Here is a 24,600-nt window from a genome sequence, read left to right on the forward strand (position 1 = left end):
CTTGTATGTCACAGCGTTGCATTGGCCAGTGCGATTGCCCCCAACGAGATTATAAAAGGGAATAGAAATTCTGCTAATATCTAAGCGAAGGAAATTAGCGTTCTAAATGAAGACTGCTCCACATCAAAGGCTGGTGATGGTCGGCGATCGCGACGGGCAAGCAACTTTGCTTACATTCCTATTTGAATATTTGTTAACATTCAATTATGATTTCGAATATTCGAATACTAATCTCGAACTATCAGCTAGCAAACTTTTGCGCATTATACTCCTCGCTACAAGAAACCTTTTAAAACAATTACATTGCAGTAGGAAAAGAAATAGACGAAAGTTATGATTTGTAACTTAACTTGCACTTTTTTAGACTGAAAGAATTGTTGCGTCGTCGATTGGTTGAGTGCGGATGGAGGGATCAAGTAAAATTAATCTGTAAGGATTTAATAAAAGAGCACGGCCATGATATTACTTACGACAAGTTGCTCTCTATGGTTACGGCTAGAGCTAGAACGCTTGTGCCAGATTCGGTTAAAAAGGAGCTGCTGCAGAAGATAAAGAACCAGCTCATCGCTCAGGAAGAGAAATTAAAAATGTAACATACTAAAAGATTCCATCCGTAAGCTTCCATTTCACAAAAGAAAGTATCTATTAAGGACTATGTACAAATATCAGTGTATCATTTTATAATACTCCATGTATCCCTGTATATACAATAATACGAATAACATTGGCAAGTAAATTATATTTACATAGGTAGATACGAGTATTCATACTTCTTATTTTTAAATATACCCACTTTTGGTTAAATTAACACTCGGAAATTTACAATATTTCCGATTAACAAGGAGCAAAACACGAACAACTGTTTTATTCAAAGTTAGCTACTTAAATAACTCAGAAATTGCGGATATGAATTGTTGGAGCTGAAAAGCGCCGATATCACAAGCTGATAAGCTCCTCACCGTTAGATGGAAGCACGGTGACTTTTAACCTGTTTTAACCGCACGGCAGCTCGACAACAATTTTTCCGCAGAGTTCAAAGAGCCGCAAAGTTGTATCTCTGTGTGTCAGTAGTTATTAATTTTTAAGCGTACAGTAATTATTTAAATTACTTTTTAACTTGTAAAAAATGTTGATCAAAGTGAAGGTAAGAGCAACCACCGGCGAAATTGGAATCACGGCGGTTGTAATCAGGTTTTCAGCATGTATTCTAACCTTGTTTCAGACTCTCACAGGAAAGGAGGCAAGTAACCAAAACATAATGCTATACATTTTTCCACCCTGAGATGCAACGCGACGAATCGTATTTACCGATCTATGTCTGATAAAGACGCGAGAGACTGTAAAAGTAGATCGCGTTGTCATCTAACGACACAAAACATGACATTTGATGTAACGTTAATAACTTAGTGTTACAAGTTCCGGTCCGTTCCGTGTAACGAAACGCCACGAGTCTCTGTATTCTATCGTATTTAGCATTGTTTGTCGTTACGTTACAAGAACGTTTCGTTACATGGTAAATAGACGCGCATGCAAGTTTTATGGTTATCACGAATGTCATTGTTCTCATAGATTGAAATAGATATAGAACCTACAGATAAGGTAGAAAGGATCAAGGAAAGAGTGGAGGAAAAGGAGGGTATACCACCGCAACAGCAGCGCTTAATATTTTCTGGGAAACAAATGTAGGTATAGTTTTTAACAGAAAAAATTTAAAATCATATAAGAAATTGTTTTGTATAGAAAAGTAATATGTTTTTTTTTTTAACATTTTATTCGGTATTGGGTTGAACATGGAATTGTTTAAAGCAAGGCGTAACGCATAATCCTACATTACAATAAGAGCAATAGTAACGAGATTCCCTTCTCAGCCCTTTGGACGCGCAAACCTTACATCTTCTTGTAGCGTTTATCTTCTTTGGCGTCGACGGGATATGTTCAGGAAAATGACTTTCTATTGTCCTTTGCGAGTTCGACTCGGATAGCTGTCTCTCTCTCTTCATCCCTGTTCCATCAATTACGATGTTTCAACGTTATTTTTGTTTGCTTATCTTTATGACATATTGCTTAAAGTAAGGGGCATGGTTGCGTTCTTAAGTCGAACTCCTGAGTTTCGCTTAAAGGAGAAGAGTGCTCTAAATGGTAAGAGTACAGAACGTTTTGTTGGTTTTTAGGAACGATGAGAAAACGGCGCAAGATTATAAAGTCCAAGGCGGATCGGTGTTGCATTTGGTACTCGCATTAAGGGGAGGCTTATAATAACGACATTCCCTCGTTTGGAATGTGGGTGTGAATGTTATGGAACATACAAGATCAGCCACAAAAATAACAAGACGCTTTCCAATGTTACATGCGCGCTATGCTCGTAAGAACTCACAATCGTCTGTGTATCTCAATGTGATTGAGCGGTTACATTTAGAATTGAAATAAATATTTAATAAAATAATTTAGTGGTAGAGGCCCAGTTGTCTGCTGAATTCGAATTTTCATTTCATTAGATTCTGAAAGTCTCTGTCGTGGCGAGACCCGATCCGAATATAAAGTTAACGAGAATTGGGGGATCTCAGTTCCTGTGGTATTTACTGTTATGAGTCGCCAGACTCCACTTGGTTTTGAAAAATCGCTGGCAAATACTGCAGTACGCGGTAGAACTCCGCGGCTCCTCGTGTTTCGATGTAATGTGCCGGAGAAGAGCGTGCTGCGTGGTGAACGTTACACCGCATTTATCGCAGAACGATCCTGGTGAATGCAAACCCCATGGTGGTATCCTCGCGAGCGGCTCTATAAATTCATTTCCTCTTGTAATTCACACCGTAAAGGCATTGTGACGCGTGAAACAATATTTTTAATCGGGACCGTTCTCTGACTCGTTGTCGTGAACGTAAAGCATCAGTAATCCCAAATGCGTTATTACCATTCCATCAATGCAATACTGTACTCTACCCGCAAAACAAAGACATTAAAATGCTCACATAAACGATTCTACTGTACGTCTTTTCGTCGAATGCGTAACGAAGAGCGAAGCGAACTGCAAACAGATCGTCGGACCCTATTGCTGGCGCGCAAACCGCCGGTACGAAGTAACGAGGAGTTCGGCCGTTAAGACGCTCGAAGGCCGTCGCCCATTTCGCCGAGGCGAAGCGCGGCGACCAAAGCGAAATGTTCGTCGCCGCTCCTCTGTCATATGGGCGATGCGTGGTTGCTGCTGTTCTGTCATACGAGCGATGCGTGGTCGCGGCGCTTCGCTTCGCCGCGCTTCGGCCTAGTGGACGACGGCCTTATGTTCCGACGAGGACCTGACCAAATTCCCACGAACGAGCGAGCTGTACTTACTTAAGAGAAACGATCGCGCAACGGCGACGCGCGAGTAGCTCCGTCGTTTCAGTAAAGACATTAACACTTGAACTTCCATTGTAAATCGATTTATTTACATTGCTGTAATAACATTTTAAAGCATGGTTTTATATCGCTTTTAAATCACTTACAAGCTCACAATTAGTACATACACGTAACACGTTTGTTCGAATCGAAACGAAAAGAAACCTGCGACTATCGGCGATATTTAACACGATCTATGTATATCTACAGTCACCCTGTGTCTCTGGGTGGCTAGGTACATACGCGATGCGTTTCACAGTCTCGTACGATCAACCGTAAACCGTATAATTTGTAATGGCAAAGAAAAATATCATCGAGATACGGGGACACCTACGCGGGTCGCGAGTCGTTCCCTCGTGAAACCTACTGGCCTGTGTGGGATTCAATTGTTTATTGCAAAAGTGATCGTTCTCGTAAATGCACTGCTCTTTAGACACGATAGATTAAAATATCGTTTAATCGGTACGACGACGAGACGGCAGCCGCTCATTAAATCGACTTAATCAACTATTCCTTAACACGTTTTAACTATCGCGTGTGAGACGTCGTACAAATACACACCGTCGCCCTAACATGTCTTACGCTTACGGGCTAAGAGAAAAGACGCCTCGCAACAATCAAGTACATGCTTCGGTGAGACGCGTTTAGTCTGATCGATTGCTTACAAAGTACCTCGGAAAAGTTTCTCTCTCCCTCCTCCTCGAAGCTTCGTGCGATCCTCAACAGCGAACATCTACGTTTAACGCTACGTAATCCTACGGCTAAGTGCTTCATTGTGCACGGAAACGCGTTTCCTTATTGTTAGTCGAAAACTGATATTTCGTTACGCGCAGCTTGCTATTCGTAACTTTGCGAACTTCTCGCGAGCATCCGTTTAGCGAGACTCTGACGAAAAAAAAGAGAAGCGGAGAACCGACTTCAACCGAATTAAACGGTGGATACCTTTTATATTTGCCGCCTACGAATTCGTACACGCGCGTAAATCCAGAGAACCGAACTTTACAGATGTTCGTGCTCCGTGCCATGTTTGGAAAAATCCGTCACGCTGCGACGCGTTGCCTCGCACTTAATCGTAATTTATTCATTAAACGTTTCTTAAATGTTACTCATTTACTGGAATTAATACACCAAACGTACATACAAAGAATCGTGATACATCGCATCTTAATATAAGGATCAATCTCGATCGTTCTTGCTCGCAGGAGTTTCCGTTTCAGGATTTACTCATTATCCTCGGACATGATAAATCACTTAGCGATAATAACATATATTCGAGACACTGGAGATCTAGCGTGGTACATCTCGGCTCTACTAACCGCGGAACAGAAGATTATCAGCGAGTACAAAGTAACCCTCCGATTCGACAAAAGAAAAGCGGAGTCTCGGCACCCTCGACGGAGGTGATTTCTCTTTAACGAAAGATCGACGAATAGCTTTGTCGCGTAGTGAATGTTCCCGATACCGTATGAATCTATCGAAAATCGTGTGTTCCGGTCGCGTGAATCAGTGGATCAACGATGATCGTGGTTCGCTTTAATTCCCTACAGAGACAATGTTTACACGAAGCCACCGGGCGAAAGGAATAAAACTTCTGGTTCTCTCATAGTCTCTTATACGCGGTCAACTGTGGTAAACATCTGGAAAGTTAATATGTAAAATATGTAAAACTAGATAGTCGTGTGTAAGGCACTGTCTATGCGCTCCTTCGAAGCAGCTAAGTCCGTGTTGGTCGCAAAGGAAAATAGAGCACGCGAACAACGGGCGTGTAAACAGAGTCAGTGTAATGTCCGAAGTTCCTTGACGACTTTGCGACACGTGTCGCGCGTTCCGTCCAGAATGAGCTTCGCGCGGACGTCGTTGCGCAAGTACAGCGATTACCCCGGCGATACGGTTCAATATCTCTCGCTCCGTCTGCCGCCAGAAATCTCGATAAACGCCTATAGCTTGCGCGGCGACGCGACGCGTGTGGTTACGTACGATTCCATTTCACCGAATCGCTGTAAATCCTTTCTACTGATATGACGAATACCTTGTGTCTCTCGAATGCCACTATTTGTCGATTAATAATACAGATACGAGTCCGCTCGCTGTAATTGTATTATTATCGGAACAGAACTGCGATCGTGGTAATCTTAACGATAATAATTAGACGCGTAACAGAGATCCTGGGAGTATCGATTTTGTGGTCGCTCGCCGACCCAACGAACGTTTCAAGGATAGCCTAAAAAAGCACTGTATAATAATGACTAGAATCCTTACAGTGTGCGAGGACGTTTTTATAGATTAGAACGCGGTACACATTAATAACGAAGCGCGGGGTGTCTCTTAATTAAATTGGATTCCTTACCACCGCACAACACCTAAAGCGCATAACGAAGACAAGCATACCGGGTCGCGGAATCAGAAGGGGCAAGTGGACATTGGCCACGCTTCCGAACGGGGAAAGAAACGGGGAAGAAGCAAGCGTTCGGCTCGCTCTGATAACGAATACCGTACGGTCCGAGCGTTAAGTGTTAGCGAGTAAACGATAAGTATAGCGGCGGACACTGATGCCGGACGCAGTCACGTTACGAAAGTGAGATCGGGAGAACGATAAATAACTTTTTAAGTCCCATGTTACTGTCCTCGAAGTTGCTGGCTTCTTCTTCACGTTTAACGTCGGTCAACGCTGATCGTAAGAAATTCGCGGGAGCGTCGAAGAATCACAAAGAACTGTACACAGACGATGCAAGATCCTTAGATTCTAGCTCGACTTTTAATACTGTACGCAAGGACACGCGCGTTTAACTCGGCTCGCCACAGTGTGCACGATGGTGGGTACGCGAGAGCGGACTTATCGAGTAGCTGATAGAAGAAGAAGAAGAAATGAAGAGAACGGAAAGGAAGGAGAAAAGAATCGGACGCGAACGTACGCAGATAATCGGATGAGATAAGGTGAAATAAGATGAGATAAGAACGTAGGGGAACCAGGGCGGAACGAGAAGCAATGTTTCTCGGCGCGTCAAAATGAAATCTACGAGTCCAATTCGTTTTTCGAGCTGCGCTGCTTCTGGATCGTTTTTTGCCATTGCATGTTATGTTTCAGACGCATGTGGCGCCGCAGGTCGGTTCTACGACTGAGAGTGGTGTGACATAGGATGCAGGTTGTCTGGTTGCGATGCACTTCAAGGTGCTGGGTCAGCGAAGCAAGGTGCTTGTAAACGCTTCCGCAGAGTCTGCACGAAAAACGCCCTGGACCCTGCATCACCACTTGACCAGTTGTATCGCCAACATGCTTCCGATTGCGTCCCACCCCCCCTGCAACACATTAACAGCCACGTCACCCGCCGATTCCTCGTTCATTGGTTTCTAGTCAATTACATTCAAGCAGATAGGGGGCACGGTAACACGTAACACAGACCAGACCATCCTTGCTCTACCTGTGCTGGATGTTACGCCCCGCGATCTAACTCCTAACGGCAATTCGCCTCCTGGAAATCCTCGGTTGATTCGCGGCCCCGGCTTCTCGCGAAGCGGCGCAGGGTACGTGTCGCGGATCCGACGATTCCTTCGGGGCGAGGAAGCCGCCAGTCGCAACATCAACCGACGATCCCTTTAGAACGCTAACTTCCGTCTCGGGAGAGAGGCCTTTCTGTTCATTCACTCTACCGCCGCACCGCGGCCGCGCCCCGTCGCGGGCTCGTGTCGATCGGTCTCACGCGGCGGTGCACACGCTGATGCTATTATTAGTGTGACAATAATCGAACAGAAAAGAGAAACGTGAACAGTGAGAAGCGTGAGAAATGTTGAAGCGTATATTTTGATTAACACGTTGCAACGAGACCCGCTGAAAGTAGCCCAATTAATTGCAATTCATCGATTCGTCTTTATAGGTAGAGGCAGGTGTTTGTAAATAGATTAGAAGGATCGATTAGAGTAACGCGCGGAGTTCGCAAGCATCCGCAACATCGTACGTGGAGGTTCGGCCCCATTCTTTCGGCAATGCTGGCTCGTGAATTGTCAGCGTGGGATTGCTCGATAACGAGAAGTAACGCAGCCTTCGTCTTTCAGTAGCTGTGCGTGTACCTACTTATCGTGATCAAGCTTTAATTTACGAAACAAGTTTAACCGGAGCACAACGCGAGCAAAATTTTGACCAGACGCCTCGTTCGTATTTAAGTAAAGGACTCGGTTCAATTCACATTTTGAAACTTTATTCACACATATTTTTTTTTTTTCGTTTTTACTTACATCGTTAACTCGCATAAGCCAAACATAGGATTATGTAATTGATATATTATAATATCTTTATGTATATATATATATATATATATTTATATTTATATATTTTTTATATATATAGATGCTTCTTATCTTTATAAATAATCAAAGAAAGAAATATCAATTCTTCTAAAGTAATAATTGGCAATCTTGTACTTATTTGTATTGTGGCTTCTGAGGAATGTGCACATTCGTTTCCTTTAAATTAAACATACGTCTACTATACACAAGTATGAATGAACCTGTGTAAATATCTATGTAACTCCGCGTTTCTTACAGAACTTAACTTACATCGTAACGTAAGGTAACATAAATAATAAAAAAAAAAATATGATTAAATTAACGTACAAAGGAATATGTATGTATATATATATGTACCGCACTAAACAATGATTCGTGCCTCTAATAAAATGTTTGCTAATTCCGATAAAAGTCGTCGAAATCACATAATAAAAGGTAAACGTGCAAGTTGTGCGACGTAAAGTGTAACAAGCACGAAACATCTCGCATGCGATCGCAAATTTTAACGCAAGCATTGTTAATCTGCCAACGGGGAAGGTTTGCCCTGGCGCACAGTGGTAAACAATGTTAATAAACCGTGTACACGCCCGTTCGCCGCTACCACGCTGATTTACTAGCCGAGCTCGGTCGAATCTCCGCACTGGCGTGCCCGCTTCAACTCGCGTCGCTCCCGCGCAAAAAGCCTAATTGCCGCAAAGCTGTCGGAAATCAGCGGCGGTAGCGGAACGCGGCAGTCCGACTTGCGAAAGACGCGCCGAAAGCTCTTCCCACCTTGACCGTCTGTAAACTAGCTTCAATTTGTACTTCGTCACGTCACAATCAAGTTTCGTGTAATATATGTACTTCGTTTTAGCGTCGCCGAACTTGATTTACAACGTCCCTAAGGCTTTGGCATACAGCATGAATTTCCTTGGAGAAGCCGAGCGAGAGATCACATCGTGGGTGGATCGTTTGTCTCGCAGCCGAGCAAAATAGCCTCTTTTGTAATTGCACGAGAAGAAATAAATGATAGACTTAAACCGGGACGGCCCGCGGAATGGAACCGAGAAAGCTTGTCCCGACTAGAGTGTTCTTTGGATTAAAAATTATACTATAACGCGCAAGGGTGAACCTAAATTGGGTTCTAACTAAAAGTCAAAGAAACAAATGAACAATAAGCACAACAAAATGAACAAGACGCGTGGTAACGTAAACATAAAGGTAATAATATAATAGAGCGCGGGGTGGGGGTGGGGGGAGGGGGCGTTAACTCTGTCACATCCGCGTTGTGATAAATCCACAGATGAAAATAGACTTCTATGCGCTATAAGTTATATAGAATATGTGCACGCGTGTACACGCACACAAGTTTGGCAAGACCCCAAGCTTCTAACTAAAATACATGAGTATGGTTAATATCGTAAACGTATATACCCTACGACCGAATTTTAATCCGCGAGCGACACGAATCCCCGAGACGCACGAGTGAGCAAAACTTAATATGCCGATCGCACTGCCGAAACAGGCCCGCCGGGCCCTCGGAGCGCGTGGCGGGGCATTTCGGCGAGCTCCGCTTAAAAGACCGGAACAAAGAAAATGGCACGTTGGTATTAGTACGAGTCTGCGCGTTCGACAGAAAGAAAGCGTCGTCCGCGGTGTCGCGTGTTTGAAAAGTACATCGAAGCGATTGATAAGGACGCCAAAGATTCGCGTGGATTCGAAGCTTGAAACGTGAGAAGCAGGGGATCGATCGTTTTGGCGCGCAGCGGTCCCGCTGACGCGCTACGGCTCGATGGCCTCGATTCTCATTCCCTTTTCTTTCTCCTTTATTCTCGTTGTTCCTTGAGAAAGAAACGTCGTGGCCGTTTAAGACTGGAAAAGAACAGCTGGAGAAAAACACCGGCTCGATCTCGAAGCTTTCGACGAGGCGTACAATTGGCTAGAAATCATCGAATTCAGTCGGCGTTCTAATTTAACTAAATAGAGAAGATCGGAAGCCTCGAAAACGGTTTAGAACGTTTCTATCCAATCTCACCTTCGACCTATCGTTCACGGTGTTGTCGTGATCGATCGCACGAAGAAAGATGCACATTCCTCCTTAACGCTATTAAGTACCGAACTCATTTGACTAGATAAAATAATTAGCTTTTCTTTCTTTTCCTCTGTATGTCTTTGGTTAGAAAAACGTTTACGTAGATGTTCCGCGTGGTTACGCACGCGATTTCCTCTTCATCCTCTTCTTTCTCTCACTTTCTCTCTCTCTCTTTCTCGCTCTCTCTCTCTCTCTCTCACACACTTTCTCTCCCCTCACTCACTCTCTCTCTCTTTCTCTTGCTTTCTCTCTAATCCTCTTCATCTTGCTCCTTTCTTATATGCATATACACATATACATAAATGTACGTACACATACACGCATGTGTACAAATGACTAGGATGTAAAATGTAAGACAGGCATCTTTAAATTATAAGTTCTTCCCGTCGACGACTAGAGTGGAATAGATCTTACGATAAATGCCGCCCGTGCAATTCGCATCGTAACGAATCGCAGGTGCGCCTGAAACGTATAGGGTTCTTTCTTTGGTTTCGTTACGTCCCTAATAACTCGACGTCTCCACGCGCGGCTAGCGCGGCCGCGATTCGTTGCTCGGAGAAACGACTTTGCGACTCCAATCGCTTGGGACTGGATGGAAAACAGACACGAGGCCCATTACCATAAAGCACCGTAGCACGGATCGTCGTGGGCACAGTGTTCGGGGGAGGGGGGACGCTCTGACTCCCGGGAGCAATAAATAAACACAAGTATTATATACAATTGCAGTTACGAATGAATCTGAGGGAGGGAGGGGGAAGCAATCGACAACGATCAGTCCCGCGCGGCGAGCTTGAAATTGGTCGGCGGTACGAACAGCAAGACGAGGGGCGCCGCGTCGCGGAAAGTAGAAAAAGCGTAAGTGGGTCGCGTGCGTGGGAGGGTGTGTGATTTCGGTGATCGTTCATCGGTTATCCCGGTCTATCCTCTCTTACGTCGACGGGCGTTCTACGTTGGACAAGATATGCTCGCACTAAGGAATAGGACTAGAGGTGATCCGTTCGACGCTGCTCTCCCTGATACGTATGGTGGTATAAGTGGTGGGTGGTTCGAGGACGTTGGTGGGACTGTCGGCGTTCTGCCGTGCGATCGCGGTGGAGGAGACGGAAATCGGCGTCGGGGCGGAGGTCGTGGCGGAGGCAGCGGCGTCGGCCGCGGCCAGGGCGGAGGGGCCGGTGGCACCAGCGGCCCCGGTGACGACGGTTGTGGTCGCCGCGGTGGCGGTTGCGGTTGCGGTTGCGACGGCGGCTGCAGCTGCGGCTGTGGCGTTCGCGACTGCGGCTGCTGCTGCGGCGGCGGTCGTCCCGACGCCCAGCCAGCCGTGCCGATTTTTTAAGTGTCGCTTCATGTGGGTGGTACGGCTGAGCACTTTATGGCACACCGGACACTGTGTCGTTCCTTTGTGCATGTTCATGTGTTTGTACATCGAGTCCCGATTCCAAAACGTTTTACCGCAGATTTTGCACGAATGCGACGGCTGTTCGATGACCACCGTACGAGAATCTAAATCAGATATAAACACGTTCATGGTAGTGCGTGCGCCCGATTCCGACATCGATCCCGATCGATCGGTATCGTGTGTCTCTCATTCTCTCTAGCTTGCTCATATTACTCTCTGATCGTCATCCTTTTATCGCGCGTATCGCCGTCCAAACGCGACGTAGGTATCTACATATTTAACTATTATATACACGTTGTACTCTCTCTCTCTCGCAATCTCTCTCCCTCTCTCTCTCTCTCTCTTTCTCTCTCTCTCTCTATCTTCTATCGAACGATCGTTAGAGAACGAAAACTATGTCCATCGACAGACGTTACAACAAAACCGCACGCAATTTTTTCTCAACGTTTCCTCGTTAATTCGTTCGATCCTCTCTCTCTCCATCTCTCTCTCTCTCTTTCTCCCATTCTTCCTACCTTTCTCTCCCTCTCTCACGCGCGCTATCTACTTTTGCACACGCTTGCTCGCTACTGCGTCTCCGTCTAACTATCAGCGATACGAGGAGACGAGCAGCAATAAAAGGCAGCACACACGATGAGTTTGTACAGAGAAGAGCAACCACGAGGTGATGAACACGCAAATCGTAAACTGCTGGAGCGATCATGCTACTGTGTACTGTGGAGGCAACGTTTGAACGACAACAAAAAAAAAAAAACAACGTATGTACGTACAACAAAACTGTTCAACATTCATGCACAAGAGTAATCAGAGGTCCCGTTCTGCTGGTGTCGATCGGTTGCAGTTATAGATGCAATTGAAAGTCACAAAACAAAGCATCTTGTAATTACGGCCGATCACATACGCACTCCCGTGACCATTTACCGTCGCGTTTACCTTGTTTACGCGCGGCACACGAGAAACTGTGCTCTCTGTGAATCGCGAAACACTTCGCCGAACGCCTTGTCGTGTGCAGTGAGCCGACAATCATGTTATTCCTTTTCACCAGTCCACGCCTCGTCGGACGCCTATACTTTCATATGCGAGCGTGGCTGTGGCGCCATGCAGGGTTGAAACGATTCAGCGGCAGCCGCGAATCGTTACGAGTAACGCCTACTTAGCGTCCTCGGACGAAAACACACAAAACATCCTTCTACGTTGACTTTATTTTCAGTTGATTTAAGTACAAGAGCAAAAGCGACGATTCATCGTTCATGAGACAAAATATATAGGTATATCCTTTGTGTTAACAAATTACGTAAGTCTCATGCTCCGCGAGAGAACCCCTCCTCGTCGTTATTCTTACGCTACAAGTTGGCGAAGCTCGGCCTTCGAAGAGAGGAATACCGGGAGCGCGGGAGAGAACCTCGCACGCGACATTTCGATCGACCGAATTCAGGAGCATGAAAGGCATTGATCTAACGTCGTTTCCGACTTCCTTTACCCCTCAAACATCTCTGTACAACGCAGAGTAAAAATGGAATGAACTTTAGTAAAAATAATGATCTGTTTGATATGTCGACTATCTCACTTAACATAAATGTTCCCGGTTACAGATCGCCCACCCACCTCCCGCCGCTTTCGTTTATCAAGCGAACATAAGGGCGCAAAAAACAGAACAGTCCGTGAGCGAATACACGTTGCGAGAAAATGACGAAATGATAAAATTACAAAATTACAAAATTACCGCCGAAAAGTGCACGGAATCTCTATGTCATGCTATATCTACTAGTTACGTATTTGACAGAAAGGGCGGCAGACGCTTATTAGCCTAAGGGCGCCAAGCCTCTAAATCCGCCTCCGGGTTCGGAGCGACTGTCTCGGTCCCAGCACCCTCGCCCGGACCATCCGAGGCCGGCGGATGACCTTCTTCCCGAGGGCAAATATCGGTGCGGGACGAGATTCTCGCCGACAACCTCGACCCGCGGTACCTCACGACAGCGCCGTGTACGTTCAGCATGTGACAACGCATCGTGTACTTTCGAGTGAAAACAGCCTGACAGATGGGACAAACGGTGTCACCCCTGTGTATGCTACGGTGATGAGCTAAGGAGTCTCCGCGATTGTACGTTCGGCCACAGACATCGCACACCCAGCGACCGTTTCCGTCCTTAGTCCTGCGCTTCGACTTTTCGTGGCCAAGGCTCGCCTGTTGCGGCAGTTGCTGTCGTTGCGGTTGTTGTTGCTGCTGTACTTGTTGCTCCTGATGCTCGTGACGAGGTTGCTGATTCCCAATAGGCGCAGGGGCGTACTTTGGTTCTGCGCACACAATCCAAAGTGTTCCCATACACACACGGACAGCTTCATACTTATGTGATACAGTTTCGTCGTTTGCGTATCGCCTGGAATCTCGAGCGGGAGATTCTAGTTTCTACGGCTTTGCTGGTTGCTCGTCTGTCTTTTTCAGTGTGGACTTTAGCCGGTTTCGGGCCGTGACGCATTGAGAGAGAAGAAGCGCAACCGGCTCGGTAGAATTTAAACGGCCGAGAGCTCGTCTTGGGCTTCGCCTTCAAAACGCGCGAAACCTGAATGGTCTCTCGGTGCAGATCAAGGGACGAGGGATGGTGTCGCAGGATGCGAGGGGGCAAGACGATTCTTCGGTTACAGCCCGTTACACACGCGAAGAATCACCTTTCCGCGGCTGCTCGCCACCTCCGCGAACGTGATTTGTGTTCGGGTGTGTGTATGCTTTGCTGTCGTGATGCACGGTGTAGCCACTGCGAGCGAAATCCCCACAAGCACGTTCAATGAAGCCTTCAGCCAAAGGAAAATAGAAGAGTTTTCTCGCGAGACACCGGGGGCCACGGGGAGCTCGCGTATCATTGTTCAACGACCTATGCGAGGTGCCGATCCGATCAATCAACCGACGGCCAGTTCAAAAACACTTTCGCGTGTTGCCAGTGAAACAAAAAGGAATGCATTTTTTTCGGACAGTTTTATTGGAATCTCCTAACAATAGTTCGAATATCAAACATATCCTGCGAGACTGTGGTCTCTGCCTAGCGAATCGTATACAAACATCCTGTAATAATGTAAAACGTTAATTATAAATAGATACGACGTATGAACGTGTAAACGTAAAAGTGAACAAATTCAGGGCATCGCACCGACAATAGTCGCGATTCCGTCAACGCGTATACTCGGTAGGTAGGCATGCAGAGAAGTCGTAAATTCAGCCAGATGTCAACGTAGCGAATGTATTTCAGGCGCCAGGGCAGGCTTCTTAAAGTGATAAGTTCGGCAGTCAGAGAGGAGAGAGAGAAGCGAACGAAACGTGAGATAGACGCGCTGCTTACGACTCTACCGAAGCCCGTGTTTATTTTTCCCTCGCGTTTATCGCCAGTGTCCTTGTCCCGGGACTCGACGGTGCACGCTCGAACGCTTCACTGGGCTGACCGACTTCCTTATTTCGCTGGCCAGGCATCACGCGTGTAGAGCCAGTGGAAGAGAAATAGGGAAGGGGGCCCGAATCGTTCGAGCGTCGAAGTAAACTGGTTTCGAGCACCGAGGCAGGGACATTGAAAAAAACGTTGCTGCAACGTGAGAAGCAGAGGTTTGTTTGGGGTCATAAGGAGCCGCGAGTCTCAGATTCCGTTCAGTTTTCGACAATGGGAATGGAACAGAAGTAGTAGAAAAGTATTTCTAGCTGGATCTACGACTGAATTTACGACTTCGCTATATCGTTACCACCATCTACACGCGACGCTGACTTCGCTTATATGTACATTAATCTCGGAGGGGGAACTAATAATCGTTTCGATGCAAGACACGCAGAAACACAAAAGCTAATAACGATCGATGCGTAACCTTATCTCACGAAGGCACGGCAAAGATATCTCGATTCTTTGAGTCGCTTAATTTCTACATACGTTTCTCTCTGAGGAACTTTACGTTTTATCGCGTCATCTTTCGTCGATGGCACCTTGTTCGAGTCTTCTGACATCAGTCTATTGAAACGAGTATAGGGGCGATGCTGACTTCGATCCTATCGAGTAACAACGCGTCCAGGCGAGTGTCTTAATCGTTTAGCGCGAGCGTAACCGTCTCTCGGATCCGTTCGCGGGTTTAGATAAGTAAAACGTAAATGCTACTAGTTAACGAGTAAAAGATAGTGCGCATAGGGGAAGAAAACGAAGAGATCGCGAGTCCGGAGATCGCGGATAGAATTCCCGCGCAACGTTCCCGCGACTGCTGTGCTACTGCTCGATTACTTTTGAAAGTTCAACTTAGCGTCGACACTGAACGTGCACTTGTGGATGCGCAGCAAGTGCGCCTTCATGTCGTAACTTCGACTGAAGATGCGCTGACAAATCGGACACCTGGTTTGCCCTGTATGCAAGTCCTTGTGCAGTGTCAACGACATCGGATGCTTGAAACCCTTCCAACAAATTCTACAGCGAAACAACAATTCTGTGTCCGTGGACTGACCGCAGTCATCGTCCGAGACGAGGTCCGCGATCGCAGCACCGCCGCTGCCACCCCCGCCCCCAGCGGTATCTCCTGCTCGCTCTACAAATAAACACAAACACACAAGATCACCTCTATATTAACCATACAGCACTACGTGTCCATGTTCAAGCATGGATACCTATAGCTTTCGCGCCTTCCTACCGTCGCGTCGCACGATACCGTTCAATAGCTTTCCGCGCTTGTCTCTCGCATTCGCCCAAATTCGTCGCCTCTCCGGTCCCCCTCCCCCCCCGACCAACCTCCCGGAAACCTTTCGCGAGTTTTTTCGTCGAGTCTCTACGTCGCTAACGGGATTCTCCAGGCGATAGCGCAACTAGCGATGCTCCGTCTGCTTTCTTTTCATATCGGGAATCTTGAGTTGGCAACGTTGCTCGCGGAATTTTCACAGATCGAACGATCGACAAGCGGTTCTCACTGTTGAACGATACGAGTGCAGCGGATCGTATGGTTTCTCTCGCGGCTGTTGGTGTAGTCGTTTGCGTGTCGTGCGTAGAAAGCGCAAGCTTAGTAGAATAAGTCCGGTCAGACCAAACAGAGAGACAGAGGGCATACGACACCACTGAAAGGAGGCTCAAGCTCGCTAAGTTCCCAGGCTGCTGAAATACAATCGAGGGTGCCAACGCGGCCGTACGTTTCGGTGGTCGCGAGACTCGCGGTACTTCTCCCACTCTATCCGCTTGTTCGTTAGTGGGTGTGTACTTTCTGAAGGATCTCGCTGCTCTCGCAACATGGTTGTCAAGAAAGGTAAGGTCTCTCGTCAATTACAATCGGTGCGGTTCGTTTTATTGGAAGCTTCGTATTTATTTAACAGGTTGTTTGCGAAGCCGATCATCGAGTCGAGGTTCTTGCAACGTTTCACGCTGCAGTCGCGACCGACCCCATTGTCCGAGCTATCGCGAGTATTGGGAAGAGAACAGACTTGGACGGCGTTTAATCCCATCGAATGTTCGGTCTTCGTGGATCGCAACGAACCGTAAAAGCGAGCAGCTGGATTTTAAACACAAAAGAAAAAAGAAGAAAAGAATTACGCTATCGGAAAGTTTCAGTCGACTTTTAAAATATTATTTGCAGTCATGGGTGTCAGTCTATGAGTGTTCGTATCGGAAGCACGATACGCACCGTCCTTCGTCCTGCGGCGAAGGGTCCATGGGATACATACAAGTACAAGAAGCGTTCGTTCGACTCGATATAACATTAGCGAACTTAATCCTACGAGATCTTCGGAGCGTTAAACGACAACAACAACGACGAAGAACGCATGATTTTTATAAGACGATCTTCGCGCCCGCGTACCGTTAACGTACGCGTAATCAGGGGAATACTTTTCGTTCGGTAGTCGATTCATACTTCGCGGCGCATAATGAAGGCAAACACGTGTAAAGTATCAGATCACACGACGAAGTGATTAATGGCGTCGGTATTCTGTGAAATATATAAGTACCGATATACAAATAGAAATGAGCAACGATGATAAAGGAGCGATCGGGAAATCGGTGCGAACGAGATGCGTGAAACCGTACCGAGTATTTGTAAGATATAAGTATTCCTGGCGATGGGACGTAAAATATTAGCGTAAAATGATTTAATTGGGTAACGAGTTTACCTCGTCGCAGTCTTACGTATAGAGTCGAGATTTAAGTTAAATAACGATCTTTCGGCATTATCCTAGCGCGTGCGTACGTACCGTATCGATATTCGATAAAGACTATCGAAAGCGACAAATGTTCCAGACATAAAAAGTACAAGAGTACAGAAACGTGGCCCGAGGAATGTCCCCTCTACTGGGCGATTCGCCGTAATTTCTGCGTCATCTAATATCTAATCTAACCGACAATTTACAATTAACGCGGGGTATAAATAAACGCTAAATTTGCAGCTAACGTTAAATTATAAAAGTACGATACGCTTTGAACGGGACTCCGGCCCTTGCTCTCTCTACGAACCAGGGAAAGATGCGCGAATGCTCCAGCGCCTAAACGTCTCTAAACGTCACATCGGATCGTGTTTCCCTATAGGAGAAGGCGGGAGGTCCGTGAAGTTGGCACCCCCGAGTACAGATTTTTATAGAAAATAGAAACAATCTTTACTCTTCCACATTTGTCCGCCTACAATTTTCCTTTGTCCACGCTTCAAAGAAATTATAACCAAATTAAAAAATTTATCATCAGCAACCCCGTCAACATTTTTCATCGGTTTTTAAGTGGGATATAATTGTCCACGTTTGTTCGTCTAAAACAAAGTTGTCCGCATTCCCTTCAAACTACACACTTCAATGATTTGGATGGGGAAAAGCTTCGGGAAGACCCTGACTTTTGACTCGCTCTTATATAAAATAAAAATTCGTTTTTTCAGCACGTTCTCTATTAAGTCGTATAAACCTTTTGACCAATCTGGAAAAATCAGAATATTTTTTTGTGTTTCTTTCTTAATGACTCGACTCTACTACGCGTGGACAATCATATCCCACTTAAAAACCAATGAAAAATGTTCGTGGGGGTGCTGATAACAATTTTCTTAATTTCTTCGTAACCTTTTCTTGAAGGGTGGAGAGAAGTGTGGGCCAACAAAGACTGTTTCTGTTTCATAAGAATGCGCACTTTGAAGTGCCAACTTCAGGAGCCTAGAGATAGGTTACGCGCGGTAACCCAGCGTGCGATCCAGCGATCACGATGCACGTCAGAAAGATTGCCATTGGAAGGGGAGTAAAGGCAGAATTACAAAATTACCAACGATCGCGTAAGAAAAGGAAGGAAAGGGAAAGGAAAGAAAACGAAAGTAAATGATCGTGGTTTCCCGTATGAGTTACAGGTGATATCAGTGATATCAGAGCATGAAATGATTTCCTCCCCAACCTTCTCCCTCACTTGTTGACTCGTTGATTCGTTGACTCCTTCAATTCTTTCTCTCTTCCCCTCCCTCTCTCTCTCACTCTCTCTCTCTCTCTCTCTCTCTCTCTCTCTCTCTCTCGCTGTATCCTCAGTGTTTTGGTTCGCGTTGCTCTTTGTTTCTGTCTGTGGTCGTAGACGTGAAACACGAAAGATCGAGAAGCACAGGGCGTTATTAGTTGAGTAGCGATATTAACTCGGGGCGGCCGGAGGGGGCGAGTTGGTGCTATGGGGGCGGGATGTGCGGGATGGCGCGCATTTTGTGAAAATCGACGAAACATGGCCAGCGGCACAAACAGGCATTGCAGGGCCAACATTTGAAGCGCGTCTGCCTGAGCTTTCCACGTGATGTGACCATTCCGCGCTGCTTGCAGTGTACACATACTTTTCCGTGGCCGTTTGCTTTGCTGAGGCTATGCGGCTGACCAGATACGTACGTAATCCCTCCTGGAGAAAACACATTGGCCAAACACTTTCGGTTAGTCAATTCTTAAGTATATGTCCACATGCAGGCAACCATTAGTAAACAAATGTTTGTTTTTTTTTTTTTTTTTTTTTTTTTTTTTTTTAACGACCAATCCCAGCACCAACCAATCCCGTAGCCGTGAAAGGTGAAAGCCAGTCTAAAGTATTCAGCGACACCAACATACCCACGATATATCTTTTCGTACGTGTATGCGTGTGTTTAGATGGAAATATAGCATTGCCAGGTGCTAGCCGAATTCATCCTTTCTCTTTCCTCTCATTCCGCTTCTCTTCGGTTTCACGGATCGAACACTTCGCCCTTTCGCTTTCCTTCTCACCCGCATCGCCCCTCCCACCCCATTCCCGCTTTACTCATTTTGCAACGCAGCCTGGCAACGATCGATACTTATCGTGCATTAGATCGCGAATCTTTCTCTCCATCCGATTAAAACCGAATCTCCTCGTCGCTCGATGAATTACAGTTCTCCGTTTCTTCGATCTATCGGGAACGCCCTTCTCGCTCCTCTCGCTTCGACGCATGTATCTGCTGGATCGTCTCGGAGCTGTTCTTCCTACGTCCTCTGGCACGTGTGTGCGTTCCAATGTGCTCTTTACGTGAACGCTAGACAACACTTGTCGTCAACATCTTCACGAGTGCGAAACCGAAGGCGTGCCTCGTCGTCTCGGTGTGCAAGTCAACTTTAAAGCTTTAAAACGCCCGAGAAACGATCGTGCCCTGCTTCGGCTACTGATCTCCAGCATCTATGGCAGAAGATCCCTCGGTTCGGCGCGTTATCGTCGACGTGCTCTGGAGGCCGGTGCATCGGCTTGCGATTACAATTCTCGTGGTCTCACGGTGAGTTACAACGTTTCCGCGCGTACGGCGAGCAAAGGAGAGTAATTCCACGCTCCGCGCACACGCACACACACACACGCACGCGCACACCAACACTCGCAATTACCGAGCAGTCCTCTCGATCGCGTTCGATAGCGTACAGTCTTAGTTAATCTCGCATATAAGTCGGGGGAAATTAAACAGAGATGTGTTCGAGAGCTCTTGTTTCGGTATCTTGATCAGTGCACGCAAAGGTGTAGCTTATCGGTGCTCTATCAAAAGGAGACACTTCTCCATAGACTCGCGCTCGCACCAACTGTCCCACGTGTTATCGTATATTCATGCTCCTGCCTAAACGGTGAAACGGTGAACGTAATGATACTCTTGCTTACCTACCTGTTGAGATTGCACACTAGAGGCACCAGAACGTATTTCGGATCGGGTCGCGTTCAAGATTATCCCGCAAAGACACGGCGAAACATTGCGTCACGACGATGTAACTTCTATGCCCGTGCGTAGACAATTGCAAGTTTGTTCAAGGAGGATTACCGTAAACGTACAGAAGAAAGCGTTGCCTCGACTTCTCTCGAGTTCTAAAGGCATATCGATTCGACCTGAACATCGGAATACCCCACGCACCCATGTTGATTCATCAACTTTACGGTGTATAACGGAAAGAATAGATAAGTAGTGAGATATTAAAGTGTGGAAGAAGATCCTTTACATGCCACTATCACCAGCACCATCACCGTTACACTACTTCAAATTAGTTGCTTCACAAGGCTACGAAGTATTCTTTACAGCAACCTGATTACTAGTTTGCAAGTTAATCTTAAATGCCAATTATTATTAGACGCGCCACGAGGCTAACAAATTTTTTCCAACCGATCGCTCTGACCGTTTCGGAATATGCTTGCCGAACGCTGCAACCGGCGAGAGTTCAGTTGACGGCACTTCGGCGCAACGGAATGCTCAACGAGTTTAAGATTAACTTTGCATGCAAGTAAATTGGCATGTATGATACTTGCTACACACACGCGCGTCAACGTCCTGTACAGTCCTACGATATAAAGAAGTTACCTCATACCAGCGTTGAAAAGGTATTTTAGTGTATACACAAAAAGGTATGCTTACAGTTAGTGCGCATAAATAAGGAATATAGTGGTGACTTTGTTCGAGTTATTAAAGGAATGTTGATGATTGTCGGCACACATACAGCACTTGGCAATGCTTGCTACATAGTAACTACAGTTCAACCTACACCCCGAGTGCCTATACCATACATTTATATCCAAAAAAAAAAAAACAACATGCACTCTGTATGCTATGGTACAGTTAAACGATTAATGGAAATATATTGTAGTAATTTTCTATAACAGGAGGAAATGCATTTCTCCGAAAGTCTCGTAAAACATTTGCGTCTATGCTTTGCCACGCGATCGTATTATTAAAACGATCGTAATGTTTCCACGAGTATTGGAAAAAAAAGAGAAAAAAAATACCAAAATAAAACAGACGAATTGTACAGCTTGGACCTAAGGTCCAGTCAAGCCTGGTATTCGGTAGAACCTAAGACTTTGAAACGAATGGATTTCTTTGCAAAGTTCTCTATTTTCTCTTCTCTATCGATCGAGTTTAGAAATTGTAAGTGAATCCTGTTTACTCCTTTCGAGCTTGTTCGTTACGAAACGATAGCATCGACCCCTTCACTTTGTCAACGTTTCGCAAAAGAATTTTGTGTGTGTGAAAACAGTACAAAGCTGTATATGCTACTTTTGAATTCTCATATAATCTGTGGTATTAGAAATTTACGCAACTATCCCCTCGAACCAAATAAAGAAATCAATTACCCTCCTACTCCGCATAATTTTGTCATGAAACCTCGATAGAATTAATCTGACCGTTAATTAAGGATATATATAAAAGTATGTATAAACAGTGTTTTGTACCCACGTTAAGAGAACGTGTCTCAGGCAATTTTACAATGAGAAGAAACACGTGTAAATTGTATCGCTCAGCAACGATTCGCGTGATATTTCCGAATCAATAAAGTGCACACCTGGTGTGCGTGACACATGAGTACAAAACTACAAAGCTATCCGCGATGCCACGTCTTTTGCCTCGGTCGAGAGAAATGTTAGATTTTTCATAGAAAAAATTTCTTATTTTCGCGCGCGTTTCGTTGCAAATATTATATCCTTCGTTACAGCTCTGTTTGTCGACAGTATTCTTTTGCACTTTAAAAGATATGGCAATGCACGGGGTCTTGTATTATACAAACGTAAGATAAATGTTAGAAAGGAAACACTTACCCTGGACTGCTTCTTGTGTTAACCTTTCCCCAGATGTGCTAGGTTTCGAAAGCAAGTGTCCTAATTGAAACAGAAAATTACACGATATATCTATCTGCTTGTACGTATCTAAGAATAGGCATATGTCGGTACGATGTCGTTAACTCTTACCAACATCCGCCGCCTGATGTTTAAGATCCAAATTATCTGTAGTGGACTGACTACTCGAATAAAACGTTTGACTAATATCTGGCTTTTGGTCATGGTCGGGAGTATTAGATGACGTGTCTTCTATACCAATTTTATTTAGCGAACTGTCCCCTAAACTTTGCTCCTCGTAACTACAGCTACTTCCGTCTTGTACTAAATATTCAGGCATTTCCAGTTTCAAATTCGGCATCAGAGGAATTATTTCGACGGGATCCGAGCCAGACGTCGTCTGATTCTCTGATGCTTTGTTGTCGGAGTCTTTTGCGGATAAGGCGTTACTTACAGCCTTATCCGCGTTCGTGTGTGCATTCTCTCTACATTTTCGTCTTTTGCTTGGCGGAGCGTCGGGTTGTAAATCGCTGGCATGGTAAGGCATCGGTGACGAAGGTGATTTGTTTCTCTTATTTTCTGCTGTTGTTTTACTAGAAGCATTCTGAAGTTGAATTTCAGGCTCATTGGGAATATCTATGTCATCCTGAAACACAGTTCGAAATGTAATTAAATTAGATTATTTGTCAAGTTACGTATAACATGTACGAATCTTAGATAACACACCTCGACTAAGCTGTCGTTATCCTTTCCAGTACCATCGGTGAGACCCTGAACTGCCAACAGCTCGGCAGTTGTTAAGAAACTAGCCAGTTGCTCTTGAACGACGTTCACTTCGCCTTGGTACATGAAGTCGACTAACGCAGCCAAGTCGTCGAACTTTACATTACGGAATATTATGACAGGATGCTGACACGGATTCTCCTACGATGATTTAAAAGACGAAAAGGTTTTTAGTACGCGATAAGTAACAGCGGCAATAAGTTCGACACGTCGTATTCACAAATTTACCTTAAATAAGTCTCTGAAATATGTACTGCAGGCGGATAAGAGCATTTTATGCGCTCTTATTCTCTTCCCTTCGCAACTCAATGTCACGTCAACCAGATCTTCTTCTGTCCTTAATGTGTCGAAGGCGCAGGTAATGTGTTTTAAATAATTATTCCATCTAAGAGAGAACTGTTGACTGGAACCCATACTGCTTTTCTGAAATAATACAGAACTTGCGTTGAAATGCTAAGAAAAGGTAGGCGCGCAACAACGATGCGCAGAAATATTTGACAACCAAGAGTAATGTTTACATGAACTAAAGAGAAAGGCATAACTAATGTTGTTGAACGATATTTTACCGTGTTTGCAATTAATGCGCTCCCGGAGTAATAACGCGAGTGAAGTGAAAAAAGTTTCTGGCCCTTAATACGTAGCACGGTTAAAATTGTCGGCGGCGATTGTCTAGTGGAACCGTCGCGTCTCGACGGTTGAATTATTAGAAGACCGCGAAAGCTAGCGTTGACGCGTTAGTCCTGATGCGTTCCCCGAAAAATAAAAACTGTAAACAGTAGAGCGGAATAGAATTTCATGGCACTGTGGAAGGTTTCACGGGTTCCGCATCTAGATGAGAAGCGGCGTCCAACTACCAAACGATTTCAACGTTATGTAATTGCATCGCGCCAGACAGTCTTGTAACGCGTCCAACCGACTTTTTACAGAATCCTGTGTCACTTTAGAAGCCACACTTCCCAATTAAATGACAGCTGGTAGCCATTTTCCTTCAGGAAAACGCGTAAGATGCGCGAAAAGAACTCCACTTCCTATAGAAACCACGCGCAATGCGTGGGCCGCTGCGATCATGCGATGCATGTGTGGAACGCTTTAGAGGCGTTGTCATTGGTGAATTTTCACTTATACCGATATTCATCAACATTACTGATCCACACTTTTACTTCTTTCGTTCCGATTCATTTTGTAACGAGCATACAAATTAAACGAAGGAAAATGACGAGAATAGTTTACCAAGATCTGCGTAGCAACGTTTTAAATACGATTTGTGGCTACATCAGAAGTTTGTCTCTTACTTCAGTCTTGCTCATTATTAGAACTCGAGTAAGTAAGGATTTGCGTGTGTATAACCAAAAAAGGCTTAAAATAGGAAACATGTATTGGAAATATTTCATTTTTCTTTATTTATATCTCCATTAAATTGCTAAACTTAAATGATCCGCCGTTTCTGAATCTCATGATTGCCTATAGAGAGCGTTGACGGACTGCCCGCCTTACAGTGGGTCCAGGGCATGGACATAGGAATATAGAGACGGAGGAATAGTTGCGGGGGCGATATCCTTGCGGGAGGAGTGACGAGGTAACATACACCTTCTTTCTATTGGCTGTTGCTTCGCCCAAGCGCAGAGATGTATAATGATGAACGTTTGTCGCGTCGTAAGCAGGGATAGTGGCAG

At 45.4% G+C, this 24,600-nt stretch overlaps 3 protein-coding genes and 1 long non-coding RNA gene across 12 annotated transcripts; 3 read left to right on the forward strand and 1 right to left on the reverse strand.

The window, feature by feature from the left end:
- The first annotated feature begins 15 nt into the window (after positions 1–15).
- On the forward strand, positions 16–663 carry E(y)2 (enhancer of yellow 2). The gene is made up of 2 exons (XM_076810682.1): positions 16–156; positions 365–663. Exons 1-2 carry the CDS (start codon positions 107–109, stop codon positions 591–593), a joined length of 279 nt encoding a protein of 92 aa, XP_076666797.1. The 5' UTR covers positions 16–106; the 3' UTR covers positions 594–663.
- Positions 664–998: 335 nt separating this feature from the next.
- On the forward strand, positions 999–2,453 carry Nedd8 (Nedd8 ubiquitin like modifier). 2 transcript variants are annotated; one of them, XM_076810684.1, is made up of 5 exons: positions 999–1,144; positions 1,223–1,240; positions 1,570–1,682; positions 2,172–2,300; positions 2,331–2,453. In XM_076810684.1, exons 1-4 carry the CDS (start codon positions 1,127–1,129, stop codon positions 2,254–2,256), a joined length of 234 nt encoding a protein of 77 aa, XP_076666799.1. In that variant the 5' UTR covers positions 999–1,126; the 3' UTR covers positions 2,257–2,300; positions 2,331–2,453. The 2 variants fall into 2 exon arrangements, with proteins under 2 accessions (XP_076666799.1, XP_076666798.1); XM_076810683.1 differs by having other exon boundaries at positions 2,172–2,453.
- Positions 1,500–24,113, reverse strand: LOC143368197 (zinc finger and BTB domain-containing protein 6). Of its 8 annotated transcripts, none has more exons than XM_076810674.1 (6): positions 23,494–24,072; positions 23,156–23,350; positions 22,871–23,068; positions 22,277–22,790; positions 22,127–22,186; positions 1,500–2,002 (listed from the first exon to the last, which is right to left on the reverse strand). In XM_076810674.1, exons 2-6 carry the CDS (start codon positions 23,339–23,341, stop codon positions 1,770–1,772), a joined length of 1,191 nt encoding a protein of 396 aa, XP_076666789.1. In that variant the 5' UTR covers positions 23,342–23,350; positions 23,494–24,072; the 3' UTR covers positions 1,500–1,769. The 8 variants fall into 8 exon arrangements, with proteins under 8 accessions (XP_076666789.1, XP_076666792.1, XP_076666788.1 ...); XM_076810677.1 differs by lacking the exon at positions 1,500–2,002 and adding an exon at positions 2,552–2,778 and having other exon boundaries at positions 23,494–24,043; XM_076810673.1 differs by lacking the exon at positions 1,500–2,002 and adding an exon at positions 3,404–6,672.
- Positions 20,005–21,157, forward strand: LOC143368202 (uncharacterized). Its single transcript, XR_013085174.1, has 2 exons — positions 20,005–20,044; positions 20,097–21,157. It is a non-coding gene; the product is annotated as an uncharacterized LOC143368202 (long non-coding RNA).
- Positions 24,114–24,600: the final 487 nt, after the last annotated feature.

Source organism: Andrena cerasifolii, chromosome 4, assembly GCF_050908995.1.
Source record: "Andrena cerasifolii isolate SP2316 chromosome 4, iyAndCera1_principal, whole genome shotgun sequence".
Taxonomy (NCBI): Eukaryota; Metazoa; Arthropoda; class Insecta; order Hymenoptera; family Andrenidae; genus Andrena; species Andrena cerasifolii.